The sequence below is a fragment of the Molothrus aeneus genome, chromosome 20 (genome assembly GCF_037042795.1).
Source record: "Molothrus aeneus isolate 106 chromosome 20, BPBGC_Maene_1.0, whole genome shotgun sequence".
Taxonomy (NCBI): Eukaryota; Metazoa; Chordata; class Aves; order Passeriformes; family Icteridae; genus Molothrus; species Molothrus aeneus.
Genome location: NC_089665.1, coordinates 6,948,810 through 6,962,215, shown reverse-complemented (window position 1 = coordinate 6,962,215; position 13,406 = coordinate 6,948,810). Strand labels below are relative to the sequence as shown.

Here is a 13,406-nt window from a genome sequence, read left to right as displayed (position 1 = left end):
GCGGGCGGGGCGGGGCGGGGCGGCGGGGTTATGTAAGGCGGCGATTACCGGGGACCGGGCCCGGGGCGCGGTCGGGCGGCGCCGCGATGGGAGCGACGAGCAGCGGCCCCGGCCCGACCCCGGCTCCGGTGCGGCCCCCCCAGGTGCGTGCGGCGGCATCAGCCCCGGGGATCCCCCCCGGGCATCTCCCGCCCCGGGGTCCCCTCGCTGACGCTGTCCCCGGTTCCGCAGGGCCGCGCCGTGGGGTCGTGGGTGCGGGCGCTGTTGAGCCGAGCAGGGTCGGTGCCGGTACCGGTGCCGGTACCGGGGCTCGCCTTGGCCCCGCGGGGCCCCGCCGAGGAGCCGCCGCTGCCCGGGTGGCCGCTGCCGCAGCTCGTCTCGTTGTTCCTGCCGGAGTTCCCCGTCCGCCCCTCCGCCCGCCAGCAGCAGCTCAAGGTGCCGTCCCGGAGCCCCCACCCTCCGAACGGGGTCCCGCTGCATCCGAACGGGATCCCCGATCGTCCTCCCCCGGGCGCGTCCTGCCCGTGCATCCCGCCCCGGCAGTCCCGGGCGCCCTAACGGGTCCCCTCGCACCCTGTACCGGTATCCCTGCTCGTCCCTACCGGGCTTCCTGCACGTCTCTACCGGGGTCCCCCAGCGCCCTGAGCACCCTCCCGTGCCGTCCGTGCATCCCGTGCCGCCATCCCGGCATCGCCGGCTGCCTTACCGAGCTCCCCTCGCACGCTCTGCCGGGTCCCTGCGCATCCTACCGGCGTCCCCGGCCGTTCCGCCGGCTCCCCTTCCATCCCCGCCGCCGCCGGGTGCCCGTGTCGGGTCTCGGTGTGTTCTACCGGGGTTCCTCCGCACCCCACCGGAGCGTGGCATCCCACCGAGGTCCCGCGTGTACCCGCAGGGATCCTGTCCTCTGTCAAAATCCACCGCTGCCACCTTGGGGTCCCCGCGTCCCTGTGCCCCATACTGGGTCCCCATAGAATCCTGCTGCAGTCTCTGTCGGGTCCTCCAAGTCCCCATGTGTCCCCAGCGTCAGCTCTGGGTGCTCTGTGCCTCTCACCTTACCCCACGCAGGACCCCAGCCTGAGCTCCCCAAATCCATCTCCATGGCGTGCTCAGCCCGTTCCTCCCCTCAGATCCTGGGATTCGTGGCCAAAGGCTCCTTCGGGACCATCCTCAAAGTGCTGGACTGTGGGAGGGAGAAGGTCTGCGCCGTGAAGGTGGGTGCTGCCCCTGGGGCCCCTGGGTGCTCCCACCTGCCCTTGTCCCCCCCCTTGACAGTGCCTCGCCCCCCAGGTTGTGCCCAAAGTGGAGGTGCTGCGCCGTGACACCCTCAAACAGTGCAAAGAAGAAGTCAGCATCCAGGTGAGGAGGGGCCCAGGAGGGACCCCTGCCCGTGAAGGGGTTCAGGGTGGCCTTGGGGACCCCAGGAGGCCGTGGGAGTTGCGGGTGGAAGATGGCAGGAGCGGGGTCTCCTGCCCCGGGGGCCGCTCACTCTCTGCGCTTTTGTGTCCCCAGAGACAGGTCAGGCACCCGTTCGTGCACGGGCTGGGGGACAGCTGGCAGGGCCAGCGCCACCTCTTCATCAGTGAGTGACCATCTGCCCGCGGGCCCCCCCTGCCCGCGCACGTGTCCCTGCCGCCCGCACACGTGTCCCCGCACTGCGCGCTCCCCCCGCCACGGCCCCGGGGCCAGCCGGGCGCTCCGGCTGCCGGCTCCGACCCCGCACCCACTGCCGGCCTGCGGGAGGGGACACGGATGGGGACAAGCCACGGCGGGGCAGGGACCAGTGTGGGGGTGAACAGAGCACCCCAGTGCTGGTGCCTGCCCGGTCCTGATGGCTGTGTCACCTCAGTGCCTGCGGTTTGTGTGCTCCCAGTGCCTGTGTGACCCCCAAGGACTGCTTGGTCACTTTGGTACCTCATGTGGTCCCAGGTGCTTGTGTGTTCCCAGTGCCCACAGGGCTCTGGTGCTGATGTCACTTGTACGTTCCCCTGCCACCTTACTCATCCCTATGTCACCTCAGTATGTCACCCGATGCCCATATTGCCCTGCTGCTTGTGCCACCTTGCTGCCGGTGTGCTCCAGGTGCTTGTGCCACCTTGCTGCCTTTATAACCCCAGCACTTCCACCACCTCTGTGCACGGCTGCAGTGACCCCTCTGCAGCCTTGTGCCCGTGCCACCCCAGTGTCTGACCCCTCTGCACCCCTGTGCCACCCCAGTGTCCCTCATGCCAGTAAGGCCTGTCACCTGTCCCCGCAGTGTGCACCTACTGCAGCACCGGGGACCTGCACGCGCTGTGGCGCACAGCTGGCTGCCTGGCCGAGGCCACCGTCCGCCTGTTTGCCGCCGAGCTGGTGCTGGTGCTGGGTGAGTGACCCCCCACGCTGGGGACAGCCACCAGGGTCCCCAGCAGCAGAGACCTGCAGGCAGGGTCAGCCACCCCCAGGGTGGCAGTGGGAGCTGTGCTGGGGGGGGGACACACAGCACTGATGGCTCTGTCTTGTCCCCAGTGTACCTCCATGACCTGGGCATCATGCACAGAGATGTCAAGGTGGGTGGTAGTGGGGCTGGGGGCTGGAGGATGGGGTGAGGGGGGTCTCTGAACCCCCAGCATGGAGAGGCCACCTCAGTGCCTGTCTCATTTCAGATGGAGAACATCCTCCTGGATGAGAGAGGTAAGAACCTGGTGGCACTGCCTTGGGGACACCCCATCCGTGGGTCACCCTGTCAATGGGGACATGCCATCCTTGGGGACATCCTGTCAATGGGGACACCCTCCCTACGGGTTCCCACATGCTGTCTGGCCCCACAGGGCACCTCAAGCTCACTGATTTCGGCCTCTCCCGGTACCTGCAGTGGGGTGAGCGAGCCCACACAATCTGTGGCACCCTGCAGTACATGGGTAAGGGGGGCTGTTCTGGGGGGCTGTGCTGGGGGGCACAGACCCCCAGGTGCTCACCCACTCTCCCCACAGCCCCAGAGGTGCTGAGCGGGGGGCCCTACAGCCATGCAGCTGACTGGTGGTCCTTGGGAGTCCTGCTCTTTGCCCTGGCCAGTGGGAAGGTAAGGACGACAGGGTGGGTGGACAGGGACACCTCAGGGAGACCCTGAATTCACTCTGTGCTCCCCCAGTTCCCTGTGGCTCCAGCGGGGGACCATGTGGCCATGCTGGAACGTGTCAAACAGAGCAGCTACGAGAGCCCACCTGAGTTCAGTCCCGAGCTGGCCCGGCTGCTCGCCGAGGTAACCCTCCTGCCCGGATTTTGGGGTCCCTACTGGGCTCTGGGCTGGATGGGGAGATTTCCATTCTCACTGTCCTCTCTCTGCCCGCAGCTGCTGTGCCACAACCCCCTGTACCGCCTGCGCTACCTCCACCACTTTCAGGGCCACCCCTTCTTCCGCGGGGTGGCCTTCGACGCTGACCTGCTGCAGAAGGACCCGGTGGTGGTGGCAGTGGCCCCGCGACCCCCCGAGCAACCCCCACCCGACCCCGCCACTTTCGCCGACTTTGATTACGACCTCACCGCCCCCCCGGACCGGCCCTGGCCTGGCTGAGCCACCACGGCTGGGACCCTCGGCATCGCTCAGGGACATCCCCCACCCCAGCAGCGGGTCGGACCCTGCTGGGCCGGGTCCCCCAAGGGGTCACCCGGGTACCCCCCGATCTCATCCCCGGGTACCTCAGCTCTGTACCTCTCCCCGCGGGAGCAATAAACCCGAGAGCCGCGGGCACTGCTGCGGTGCTGCCCTGACTCGTGGTGGGCAAAGCGGGACCACCGGGGCGGGGGCGCGGGGCTGGACCCCCCTCCCTGGGGGCGGGGCTGGGGCAGGTCTGGGGGGCAGTGTGGGGTGGTTTTCCCGGGCCAGGCGATGCGGGAGGAGCTGAGTCCGCCTGTCCATCCGTCTGTCCCTACCGGCGCTGGGCGGTGCGGCAGGGGCGTGGCCAATGAGTGAAGCCACGCCCGTAAACCTGCCCATCACCGGCTGTGGCCCCGCCCCAACGGTCGCTCCGCGGGGTGACGCGCGCGCGGCCCAGCCAATCAGAGCCGCGCGTGGTTTTCAAACGGGCGGCGCGCGGGCCGGGACCGGGAACCAGGGCCGAGACCGAGAACCAGGACCGCGACCAGCCCCAAAACCTCAACCCGGCGGGCCCGGACCGGGAACCAGGGCCGAGACCAGCCCCATCCCGGCGGGGCCGAGGTTGAGAGCTACCGCAGCCGTAGTCGAGACCAGGAGCGGGGCCGGGAGCATTGCCGGGCCATGCGGCGCGCCAAGACCCCCGCCGTGAGTGCGGGCCGCGGTGGGGTTGGGTTTGGATGTTCCGGTGGCCCGGGGAGGGTCCCCGAGGGGCGGCGGGTCCGGTGCGGTGCAGCGCTCCCGGTTTCTGTGTGTGTGTGTGGTGGGGGGGAGCTGCCGGTGCTGCCGCCGGTGACCCCCCCGGTTCCCCGCCAGGCGCAGAAGCGGCCCCGGCGCGCCCCGCTGCAGGAGCTGCAGCTGCAGTCGGGCGCCGACCGGACCAGCCTGACCCCCCTGCTCCGCCGGCTGCGGCTCAAGGTCGGTGTGCGGGATAACGAACGGGACGGGCCGGGTAACGGGAACTGCGGTGTACCGGAACCGCGAGTGTTGGGCGGGCAGATGGTGCTGGCGCAATGGGAGGACAGGTGTATTTCCTGCATGGGGGAAATGGGAAGACTGGGGCAAATGGCTGCGAGTGCAGGGGGAAAGGGCAGGACTGCCCTGACCCCCTTTTCCCCACAAAATGTCCTATAGGACTGTGCCACCCCGGTGTCCTGTGCCCGGGGCCTCCGCAGCAGCATCACCACGGTGCCTTGCACCCCAGGACCCCCACGAAGTGCCACCATGGGCCCCCCCAGCAGCACCACCCCAGTGCCTTGCACCCTGGAGCCCCCCAGCAGCACCACTTTGGAGTCCCCCAGGACCTCCACCTGTGACTTCGGGACTCCCATCCTTAAGCCTGGTGCCTCTGAGGCCCCCAGCAATGCCACCCTTATTCCTGGTGCTTTGGAGAACTCCGGCAGCACCAGCCCAGAGGCCCCTGGCTGTCCTGTCCCAGTGTCCAGCACGCCAGACCTCCCTGACAACGTCATGTCAGCCCCTCTGTGCAGTCCAGTCCTGGGACCCAGCACCCCGGAGCCTCCCAGCAGCACTGTGCCAGCCTCTGTGAGCAGCTCCATCCCTGTTCCCAGCAACCCAGAGCCCCCCAGCAGCACCATTCCAGTCTCTGTATGCAGTTCCATCCCTGTTCCCAGCACCCCAGAGCCCTCCAGCAGCACCATTCCAGTCTCTGTGAGCAGTTCCATCCCTGTTCCCAGCACCCCAGAGCCTTCCAGCAGCACCATTCCAGCCTCTGTGAGCAGTTCCATCCCTGTTCCCAGCACCCCAGAGCCCTCCAGCAGCACCATTCCAGTCTCTGTGTGCAGTTCCATCCCTGTTCCCAGCACCCCAGAGCCTTCCAGCAGCACCATTCCAGCCTCTGTGAGCAGTTCCATCCCTGTTCCCAGCACCCCAGAGTCCTCCAGCAGCACCGTGCCAGTCTCCCTGTGCAGCTCCATCCCAGTGTCCAGCATCTCAGAGCCCCCTAGCAGCACCATTCCAGTCTGCCAGTGCAGCTCCATCCCGGTGCCTGGCACCCCAGAGCCCTCCAGCAGCACTGTGCCAGTCTCCCTGTGCAGTTCCATCCCAGTGCCCAGCACCCCAGAGCGCTCCAGCAGCACAATTCCAATTCCCCTGTGCAGCTCCATCCTAGGATCCAGCACCCCAGAGTGCCCTGGCAACACTGTGCCAGTCTCCCCGTGCAGCTCCATCCCAGTGGCCAGCATCTTGGAGTCCCCTGGCAGCACCATGTGCAGCCTTGTCCTGGGGCCCTGCACTCTGGAATCCCCTGGCAGCACCACCCCAGGGCTCCCCAACGTTATTAGCTCAGTGTCTTGCAACCCAAACTCTCCAGGCAGCTCTGCTCTACCCCCATGCAGCTCTGGGTCCCCTGGCAATGCCAGCACAGCCTCCTGCACCCCAGGGCCCCCTGGCACCAGCTCCACTCCGCAGAAGACTCCCTTCCGCAGGTGGCGAGCAGCACCTCCAGACTTTTCCTGCAGCTCTGTGGCCTCTGAGGCCCCAACTGCAAATGGGAGTGCTGATCATCTGCATTGCCAAGGCACCCCTGAGGGAGCTGAGTTCCCCACCCCTGTCCCCCCAGAAGAGAGCCCACCTGGCCTCTCTCCCATCGAGGCAAGTGGGTTGGAGCCTGCTGGGTCAGAAGCCACCGTCACCCCTGTCACCTCGCCTGAATCAACCCTGGGTGCTGTGTCCTGGATGTTACCACTGGTGTGGCTGGAGAAGACCCTCAACACCTCGTTCCTGGTGGAATCCCTGCGGCACAGCCTGCCCCTCCGCAAGCTACAGCAGGATGCCAGCAGCAGTGTCACCCCTGTGCCCACCGCAGTCGCCAGCACCAGCACAACCCCCGTGCCAACTGTGATCACTGGCACCAGCACGACCCCTGTGCCCACCATGGTCACTGGCACCAGCATAACTCCTGTGTCCACTGTGGTTGCTGGCATTGGCACAACCCCCGTGCCAACTGTGATCACTGGCACCAGCACGACCCCTGTGTCCACTGTGGTTGCTGGTATTGGCACGACCCCCGTGCCCACTGCAGTCGCTGGCACCAGCCTAACCCCTGTGTCCACTGTGGTCGCTAGCACCAGCATGACCCCTGTGCCCACTGTGGTGGCTGGGACCAGCATGACTCCTGTGCCAACTGTGGTGGCTGGCACCAGCATGACCCCTGTGCCCACTGTGGTCGCTGGCACCAGCATGACCCCTGTGCCCACTGTGGTTGCTGGCACCAGCACAACGCCAGTGCCCACCACAGCCATTGGAACCAGTATGACCCCAGTGCCCTCTGTGGCTATGGGCACCAGCATGACCCCGGTGCTCTCCATGGCCACTGGCACCTTCATGACCCCTCGGGACATGTGGGAGAGGAGCATGAACACATCCAGGGGAAGCCTCCCCTGTGCCAAGGACAGTGCTGCGGAAACAGACTCCCTGCTCTGGCAGTAAGTATGAGGACATGCCCCCCCTGGCTGTGGCACCTGTGGGTGCTGTCCTTGCCCTAAGCCCCTCTCTTTGTCCCCAGCTGTCCCCGGGAGCAGCTGAAGACCCTGCCACGGGCAGAGCTTGAGGGGAGGCTGGAGAGCACCCTCATCATCATCGAGGCCCTCTCGCTGCAGCTGCGTGACTGGCAGGAGAGCCAGCGGCCACGGCCTGGCATGGGGCCGGCTAGACAGAGGGACGCGTTCACACAGACGGACACCACCCACCCCGAAGGGGTAAGAGTCCTCTCTGAGGTGATGCCACCCTGTCCCCTGCAGCCTTGGTGCTGTGACAGTATCCTTGAGCCACTGGCAAGCAGTGACCCTGTCTGGGTTGGTGGAGTGGAAGTAAAGCGCAGCTGCTGCATCACGCGCCCGGTGCTGCATTATCACGCCCGGATCAACCTGCTGAGTCTGCTGGACTTGAACCCTCGTGGGGGAAACATCCCTGGTGCACGTGGCAGGAGGAGGGGAGGTGTCATGGCTGGCCAGCTCTTGCTGGCGCCAGGGTGGAGCAGGGACTGGTGTGAAGTGCCCTCTGCTCTGGTGGAAGCCCTTGGGAGGAGGAGATCTACTGGCAGCCCTGCCTCGAGCTGTGGAGGAAAGCAGAGGCTGTGCAGTGGCAGCGGGGAGTGGAGTGGGATCTGCAGCTGGAGCTGGGCGTCTGGTGGCTGTCACTGGCCATGAGTGTGCCAGATCTCAGCCACGCAGGGCACACGTATCCCCCCCGGCGCTGCCTGTGCCAGCTGCCATAAGACCAGTGTCCTTGTCCCTTCTCCAGAGCACCTGGAGCAGCCAGAGCCTCCTGTTCCAGGGCCTCGTGGATGCCGCTTTTCGGAGCTTGCAGGATGAGCAGGGAGCCCTGGTGGAGGAGGTGAGCTTCCACACATCCCTCTGCTTCCCCTTTCCCCTGGGTTCTGGGAGACCTGTTGGCACTCACAGCAGCTGTATCTGGTGCCTCATGGTGCTGTCACCTCCCACAGCGGGAGCAGGAGAGGACGGTTGTGTCCCAGTACCAGGCTATGCTCGAGAGTGCTCCTAGTAAGGTGCAGAGCTGCCTGGAAGAGCGGGATGCCATCAGGCAGCGAGTGGATGAAGCCCTACGAGCCAAGGATCAGGTGAGGGGGCAGCTGTTGTGGGATGGAGGCAGTCTTAGCTGTCCTCATGCCTTTGGTGAGGCATCCTGCATCTCTACCCATTTCTGGGGATGAGAATCTCCCTGGCATCCCAGAGGAAGAAAATCCCAATGTGGAAGGCAAGAAGTGCTGTGTGATGGAGCCCTCTGGATGTATTTTTGGCATGGGCTGTGCCCCCCTGGGAGCAGGAGTCCTAGGCTGGTGCAGGGATGGCTCCTGGGAGTTTGCCCTTGTGTGACAGCATGGCTGGAGCAGCATCCTCTCCTCTGCAGGGATATCTCTTCCTGGAGGCTTTCTGTGCCCATGCCAGTGCCCAGATCAGTGCCCGTGACCAGAGCCTGGCCTCCCAGCAAGAGCTGAGCATGCTGCTGGCCCAAGCCATCAACCTGCAGGTACTGAGTGTGGTGCCATCCCCAGGACCCCACGCTGGATCAGGGCTGGAAGTGCATTGCCACATCCTGAGCTTGGGTGATGCTCTGTGATGGGCTTGGGGGCACCAGAGGTTTTCTGGTGCTGCTGCTGGGAAGCTGCTGCAGATTTGGCCTCAGGGCTGGTACTTGCCTTCCTTCATGGCCATTAAATGTGGCTTTTCTACCACGGTAGTGCTGACTCATTCCTCCTACCCTACAGGCATCCCTGTCTGCCGAGGCGCAGTCTTTCCGAGAATTCTTAGATGTCACCTTTGAAAATCTGGAGAAGGAAAGGAGAGCCCTGGATGAGGAGGTGAGGGGTGTCCAGTGGGGGCTCAGCCCCTCGCTGCCCTGCCAGTGCTCTGTGCCCTGGGTGCCATGACCTGTCCCTGGTCACACAGCAGGACAGTGCCACAGCAGTGCCACACTGAGCTCTGCCTGGTGCTGTCTCCCTTCCCAGCGGGAGCAGATGAGGGCCCTGGTGTCCCAGTCCCATGCCCTGTTGGAGCGTGTGCCTGGCAAGCTGCAGAGCTGCCTGGAGGAGCTGGCTGCCACACGGGAACAAGCAGAGGAAGCTCTTCAAGCCAAGGAGGAGGTACAGGGGTGCCTCCTCTCAGTGCTGTGAGGTGTCTGAGGCACGGGGTGATTTGGGGCACCCCTTGGAGTGAGAACACCCCATGGGGAGGGGAGCACCCCAGAGTGAGCACTGTGTCTCCACAGGCATCCTGCCAGCTGGAGAAGACCTTGGTGACCCTGCAGGACACAGAGGCTCAGCTGGAGCAGCTGACAGTGGCCAACTCACGCCTGGGCAAAGGTAGGGGTGGGAGACGTTGGGGCTGGAGCTGTCCCATCCTCACTGCCCCTGTCCCTCCTGGCTGACAGCTCTGTCCCTTGCAGACCTGAGCTCTGTGATGATAAATCTGGCCAGCATGGAGCAGGAGCGGGATGCGCTGCAGCAGGAGAACGAGAAGCAGTGGGAGGAGATGGCCCAGTGGGTTTGAGCCCTGATGTCTTGAGCCCCATCCCACCTCTGGCCCCCAAAACACAGCACTCCCTGATCCCATCCCATCCTATCCCCTCAGGCTGGCTCAGGAGAGGAACTCCCTGAAGCAGGAGTGCCAGGAGCTGTGCCAGGAGCTGGGGGAGGCCACCGAGTGCCGGGAGGTAGGAGCTGCCTGACCTTGCCCGCGCCATCACGCGCTGCTGGCCCCCATCACGGCCTCTCCTCTCCAGGAAGGCTGGCAGATGGCCAGGAGCAGGATTAGCCCTCCTACGGAGGGGGATGAGCTCGTCAGGGCGGTTGACATCCCGCACGTAGCGCAGCTTTTCATCCTGCCCGGCAGGGATTCCCAGGGAGGGGGCTGGGCAGCTATTGGAGATAATTTTCTTGGAGATAAATTTCCCCTGCAGGCATGGAGCTGTCCCTCAGTCTTTCCTATGTCCCCAGTAAACTGGTTTGTAGGGTTTAGGCTGCTGGGATAAAGCTGCCCCTGATTAGAAACAGCACCCTGAGGCATGGGAGGGTCTGTGCTGGGGGTCTCAATGAGCCCCCTCTGGTCTCTGCTTGGCTGCTCACGGCTGTGTCCCCCCCACCCTCTTACAGTTCCTGGATCAGGAGAACCAAATGTGCCGCACGCAGCTGCTGGAGGTGGAGGCCAGGCTGAACTCCACACTGGCGACGCTGCAGGAGCGCGTCCTGCAGCACAAGGAGCTGATGGAGTCCCACCAACGCCTGCGGTACTGCCCCACTCACCAGCTCCACTCAAACCCCTCTATTTCTGGGAAATCAAGCCCTTCCTGGGGTGTCAGAGGGGACATTTTGACCATGGTCACTGCTGCTCCAGTTAAGTGTGGTGGTCCAGGTGGGTGGAGAGGCTGTGGGGAAGGTCAGCAGATCCCATCTTGAGGGAAACTGCCTAAGTCTGTGGGATTTGCACCATTGCTGGTTCATGGTGAGAGGCAGGCATGTCCCCATCCCACATCGAGGAAGGGAAATGCTGCTCCTGCTGAGGCTGGTGCCATCCCACAGGGAAGAGCAGGCTGCCCTCAGCAAGGAGCTGGACAGCACCAAGGCCGAGCTCCTCAGCTTGCAGACAAAGAGGAACAAAGTTTCTTGGTGCTCCACGGACATTATGGAAAGCAAGATGAGGTTGCAGGAGCTCGCTGACTGCCTCAAGGCTGCTCTGGAAGAGCAGGTAGGAGCCCTGTGCTGGGGACAAGCATGACAGGATGGCCCAGGGGAGGTCACACATTCGTGGCTCTCCATGGCATGGCTTCGAGACCATGTGCTTGCTGGGATAGTCACAAGCTGCACTCTGGTGCTGTACTCTCCTTTCCCTCTGAAGGATGATGATGATGATGCTCCATCGAGAAGCAAAGCCTGGACCCCAGGTCCCCGGACCCCAGGCTGGCAGACCCCACGCCGTGCCTGGACCCCAGCCTTCCGCACCCCGGCCTTCCACACCCCGGCGTGCCACACCCCACACCGCGCCGGCAGCTCCTTCGTGGGCAGCGTCCTGAAAGCTGTGGCAGGGAAAGGTGAGCTGGCACCCCTTCTCTGGGTTTTGGGGAGTCCCAGGATGGGGATTGCTCCCTCCCGTGCTGGGGGATGCGTAGGGCTGGGCACAGCCGCTGTTCTCTCCTCTCACAGATGCCAATGAAACCAGCAGAAGTGGGAGTACAGTTGCCAAGGACAAAGTTGCACCTGTGTCAAAGGCAATAGGTATTGGGGCTGTCACCCTGTCTGGGACCCTGCTCTGAAGCTGCAGGGCTGCTGTGCAGAGGGACGAGCAGGCACGCCTTCCTTTGTGTGCCCTGGGGCTGATGTTCCCTCTGTGTTGCTCATGAGGCTCTTTCCTGCCTGCAGATCCTGAGGACACTCTGCTGGAGAGCGTGAAGGAGCTGAGAGCTGTGGTCTCCAACCTTGCCATGCTGAGCTCCCGCATCCAGGAACTGGAGCAGAGCGAGTTCAGGGCACTGCAGACAGAGATGTGAGTTTAGCATGGGCTCGTGTCAAGGGTTGAGCAGGGGCATCGCTGTCCTGGGCATGGCCTTTCCTGCAGGCAGCATGCCTGGGTCTGCCTCTTGCCCTAGCCCTGGACTAGACCTCTGTCATGGCTTGATGGGCTTTTTCCAGCTGGCTGGGCTGGACCAGGTGTCTTCTCTCACCATGGGCCCAGGGGCATGCCCAGGAGGGGTTTGGTACCTGGTGCTGTGCTTGGCTGCGGTCCCCACCCTCTCACCACCACTGTCCTCTCCCAGCTCTGACCTGCATCTCCGCCTGGAGACAGTGACAGCTGAGAGCCAGGAGAAGGTGGATGCCCAGGCTGCCACCATTGCCAAGCTGAACAAGGCACTGAGGACCAAGCTTGAGGTAAGCCAGAAGTGGGCCAGTGCTCACCCCAGGGCAGAGCCGAACTGGGACGGGCGCTGATCTAGGACATGGAGAAATCTGGTGATGCCCCATGGGTGCTCCTGGCTTGTCTGACCTCCTCAAACATGAGAAAACCCACTCTGGGTGCTGGGGGTGGCCAGGGCTGGACACTGCCTGACCCTGCTTCTTCCTCCCTGTCAGAATGAGAAGGAGCTGCAAGATGTGGTGAAACAGCAGGAAGAGAAGATGTTGCAACTCATCGACAAGAGTGGGGAAGTCATGGTGTGTGATGGGGGCATGGGTGGGCAGTACCCTGGGGGGATGCTGGGCACAGGACCCCTCCCAGCATCTCTTTTTCCCCTGTAGAGGCTGAAGGCAGAAGTCTCCGAGCTGAAGCGCTTGCTCCAGCGTGCAGAAACAGAGGCCAAGGTGCTGTGGGAGGAGATGAGGGGCAAGGAGCACCAGGTGGACACTGCCTATGTCCAGGAGCGGGTCATGCTGCGGCGGGAGGTGAGGCTGGGGAGCTGCAGGGCTGACGGCTCCTCATGTCACCCCACCGTGGACAAGGAGACCTCTGCAAACCTTGCTCCTCCTACCCTGTCCCCCACTTCAGAGCTTTCCCCCACAGGGATCTTCAGCAGGGCTTGCTCCTTTTGCAGGTGGATAAACTGCGACTGCTGCTCGTGGAAAAGGAGGATGAGAACATACGGCTCACTGACAAGTACCTGGAGCAGGTATGGGGAGCCTCAAGGGGCTGTCCTGGCTCCATTCATTCTAGGATCAGAATGGTTTGGGTTGGAAGGGACCATAAAGGTCACCTAGTTCCAACCCTCCTGACCTGGGCAGGGGTCCCCTCTCCCTTTTGGGCTGGCTGCCCAAGTTTGGTGCAGAGTCCTGATGGGGATCTCCCACCACCACAGGTCCGAGGGCTGGAGATGAAGTTCCATCATACCCAGAAAGTGCTGAGAACCCATGAGGAGAGGCAGGAGAAGATAAAAGAGGTGAGATTTACAGTTTATTTCTCACCCTTGCTGTGACTGCAACAACACCAACCCAAACACTATTGCTGCTGCTGTCCCCAGGTCCTGTCGGCTCTCCCTGACGTGGCTCTGGGTTGCCAGGAGCTTCAGAGCCTGCTGCGCTACCTGGGCCTGAAGCCAGCCAGCAAGGAAGCTGCTGAACCAATATAGCCTGTAGCCTGAAACCTTTCCTGTTGTTAATGTTGTAATTATTTATTGAATAAAGTTGTGTTGGCTTTTACCGTGCCTGCTGTGTGCATTCAGGAAGCTCCTGGTGCTGTGGGTGGGGACAACTTGTCCAGCCTGTGCCGGTTGCTCCTGTTCTGTCACGGGGCTGTGGGCACAGCTCCCTGCC

At 63.7% G+C, this 13,406-nt stretch overlaps 2 protein-coding genes across 2 annotated transcripts; both read left to right on the top strand.

The window, feature by feature from the left end:
- Positions 1–53: 53 nt before the first annotated feature.
- On the top strand, positions 54–3,717 carry RSKR (ribosomal protein S6 kinase related). Its single transcript, XM_066563574.1, has 12 exons — positions 54–143; positions 232–435; positions 1,128–1,211; positions 1,288–1,356; positions 1,510–1,579; positions 2,255–2,362; positions 2,506–2,546; positions 2,643–2,670; positions 2,808–2,897; positions 2,970–3,058; positions 3,128–3,238; positions 3,329–3,717. The coding sequence occupies exons 1-12, from the start codon at positions 87–89 to the stop codon at positions 3,548–3,550; spliced, it is 1,173 nt and encodes a 390-aa protein (XP_066419671.1). The 5' UTR covers positions 54–86; the 3' UTR covers positions 3,551–3,717.
- A 3,187-nt stretch (positions 3,718–6,904) lies between these two features.
- Positions 6,905–13,222, top strand: SPAG5 (sperm associated antigen 5). The gene is made up of 21 exons (XM_066563697.1): positions 6,905–7,077; positions 7,158–7,350; positions 7,895–7,987; positions 8,097–8,231; positions 8,522–8,641; positions 8,880–8,972; positions 9,120–9,254; positions 9,380–9,473; positions 9,557–9,650; positions 9,742–9,823; positions 10,263–10,396; positions 10,689–10,854; positions 11,005–11,197; positions 11,310–11,381; positions 11,526–11,649; positions 11,921–12,032; positions 12,234–12,314; positions 12,399–12,497; positions 12,692–12,766; positions 12,953–13,033; positions 13,115–13,222. Exons 1-21 carry the CDS (start codon positions 6,905–6,907, stop codon positions 13,220–13,222), a joined length of 2,457 nt encoding a protein of 818 aa, XP_066419794.1.
- The last annotated feature ends 184 nt before the right edge of the window (positions 13,223–13,406 follow it).